The sequence below is a fragment of the Austrofundulus limnaeus genome, unplaced genomic scaffold, assembly GCF_001266775.1.
Source record: "Austrofundulus limnaeus strain Quisiro unplaced genomic scaffold, Austrofundulus_limnaeus-1.0 Scaffold169, whole genome shotgun sequence".
In the NCBI taxonomy this organism is placed as follows: domain Eukaryota; kingdom Metazoa; phylum Chordata; class Actinopteri; order Cyprinodontiformes; family Rivulidae; genus Austrofundulus; species Austrofundulus limnaeus.
Window position 1 is genome coordinate 637,305 of NW_013952571.1, and position 1,596 is coordinate 638,900.

At 41.5% G+C, this 1,596-nt stretch overlaps 1 protein-coding gene across 1 annotated transcript in view; it reads right to left on the reverse strand.

Annotated features, from left to right (window-relative positions):
* Window positions 1–1,596, reverse strand: part of zcchc4 (zinc finger, CCHC domain containing 4) — a gene marked incomplete at its 3' end in the record, with an annotated part of 21,104 nt that overhangs the window by 11,182 nt on the left and 8,326 nt on the right. Inside the window, 1 exon segment of the mRNA XM_014017477.1 lies at window positions 1,477–1,551. Within this exon segment, the coding sequence (XP_013872931.1) occupies window positions 1,477–1,551 (75 nt within the window).

The window sequence follows — 1,596 nt, forward strand, 5'->3', positions numbered from 1 at the left end:
TTGTTATACCAGGACAGCTGAAAAGACCTGTTATTTCCCCACTGTGGGACCAATAAAAATGTTTTATTTTAATCTTACGTTTCTCCACCTTTTGCACCAAATTAATCTGAGGAGTTGATCAGCCCTGCTGTTTAACTCTTAAGTTTTTCTCTGTAAACAAGACTGTATCAAACGGCTTCGTCAAAATCTGGTCCACAACATTCAAACTGTCTGCCATTGTGTGCAGCTTGTTACTGGTGTGAGGCTAATGTGAAGTGTGTCTGTCTGTGATGTGCTTTGTGACGGTGGAAGGGCTCAGCAGCACCTGCTGGACAGAAACTGTGATAGACGTCAGAAAGAGTGATAGAAGTCTCTCACCAAACATAAGCAGCTACAGAAATAGCACCAGAAATAGAAGCTCGATTTGTCACTAGTTGTTTTTTTACAAAGAAAATGTAGCTAATTGGATTAATAAAGTCTCAGATTCAACTCAGAACAGAAACGAAACTAAAAACTGCTACCATGCATGTTTAAACCAAAACTATCACTGATTCGCTCATTTTGCTGTCAATCAAAAAGGGATTCAGCCTCTGACAGATCATCCAATCATCATGCAGACAACGAGCGTCCAACCCAGCCCCCTGCCCCTTAGACCCCCAGAGACGCTCAGCGTCTGATGGGCGGGACAAAGCCAGCATTTATCCAATGACTCGTCTCGTTTTACTGCAGTCTTTGCTTCACTATTGAACTCTGTGGACTCTCAGCGTCTGACTGTTTAAAGCACTGTGAAGCTGTGGGAATGAGGGAGAGGAAAGCTGCATCGTTACCAGTGATAAGAAGATGATTCTGAACAAAAGTTGAGCACGTTATAGTGCATATTTAGTCAATGACATGAACACACAACAGTATATACTGTATACGATCTTTTTTTTTTTTTACATTTTAGTGGAAGCTGAGCTTCCCTTGCAGTCTCAGAGCAATCGCCTCTGCAGCAGGACAACGACCCTCAACATAAAGGCAGGGCTACAATAGAGTGGTTTAAAATAAAATATTTTCATGTGCTTGAATGGCCCAGTTGAAGTCCAGACTTAAACCCAATCGAGTATTTGTGGCAAGTTCTGAAAACTGCTGTTCACAAACGCTCCCCGTCTAATCTGACTGAGCTTGAGTGGTTTAGCAAAGAAAAATGGGCAAAATTTTCCGTCACTAGATGTGCAAAGCTGGTGGAGACATACACTGAAAGACTTGCAGCTGTCATTGCAGCAAAAGGTGGCTCCACAAAGTATTGACTCAGGGGGGCAATAGTGATGATTGTTTGTTTGTTCTCGGTTCTTCACACAGCTGCTGCTCATGTTATTTTTCAAAAGAATGTTTCCATATTAATCATTTTAATTGTATCTTATCTTTTATATAAACTTCTGCATGTTTCATTTTCCTGCTTGAAACCTCTGCAGTCAGAAGCTAAATGTTTAAATAAAGCAACAAACATGAAGTTACCTGAAGTCTATGTCCAGCAGCAGACTTTTCATTGGTTTCTGTTCCAGGTTACGTAGCGTGATCAGTTCCTGTAGCCTGACACACACACACACACACACACACACACACACACACACACAC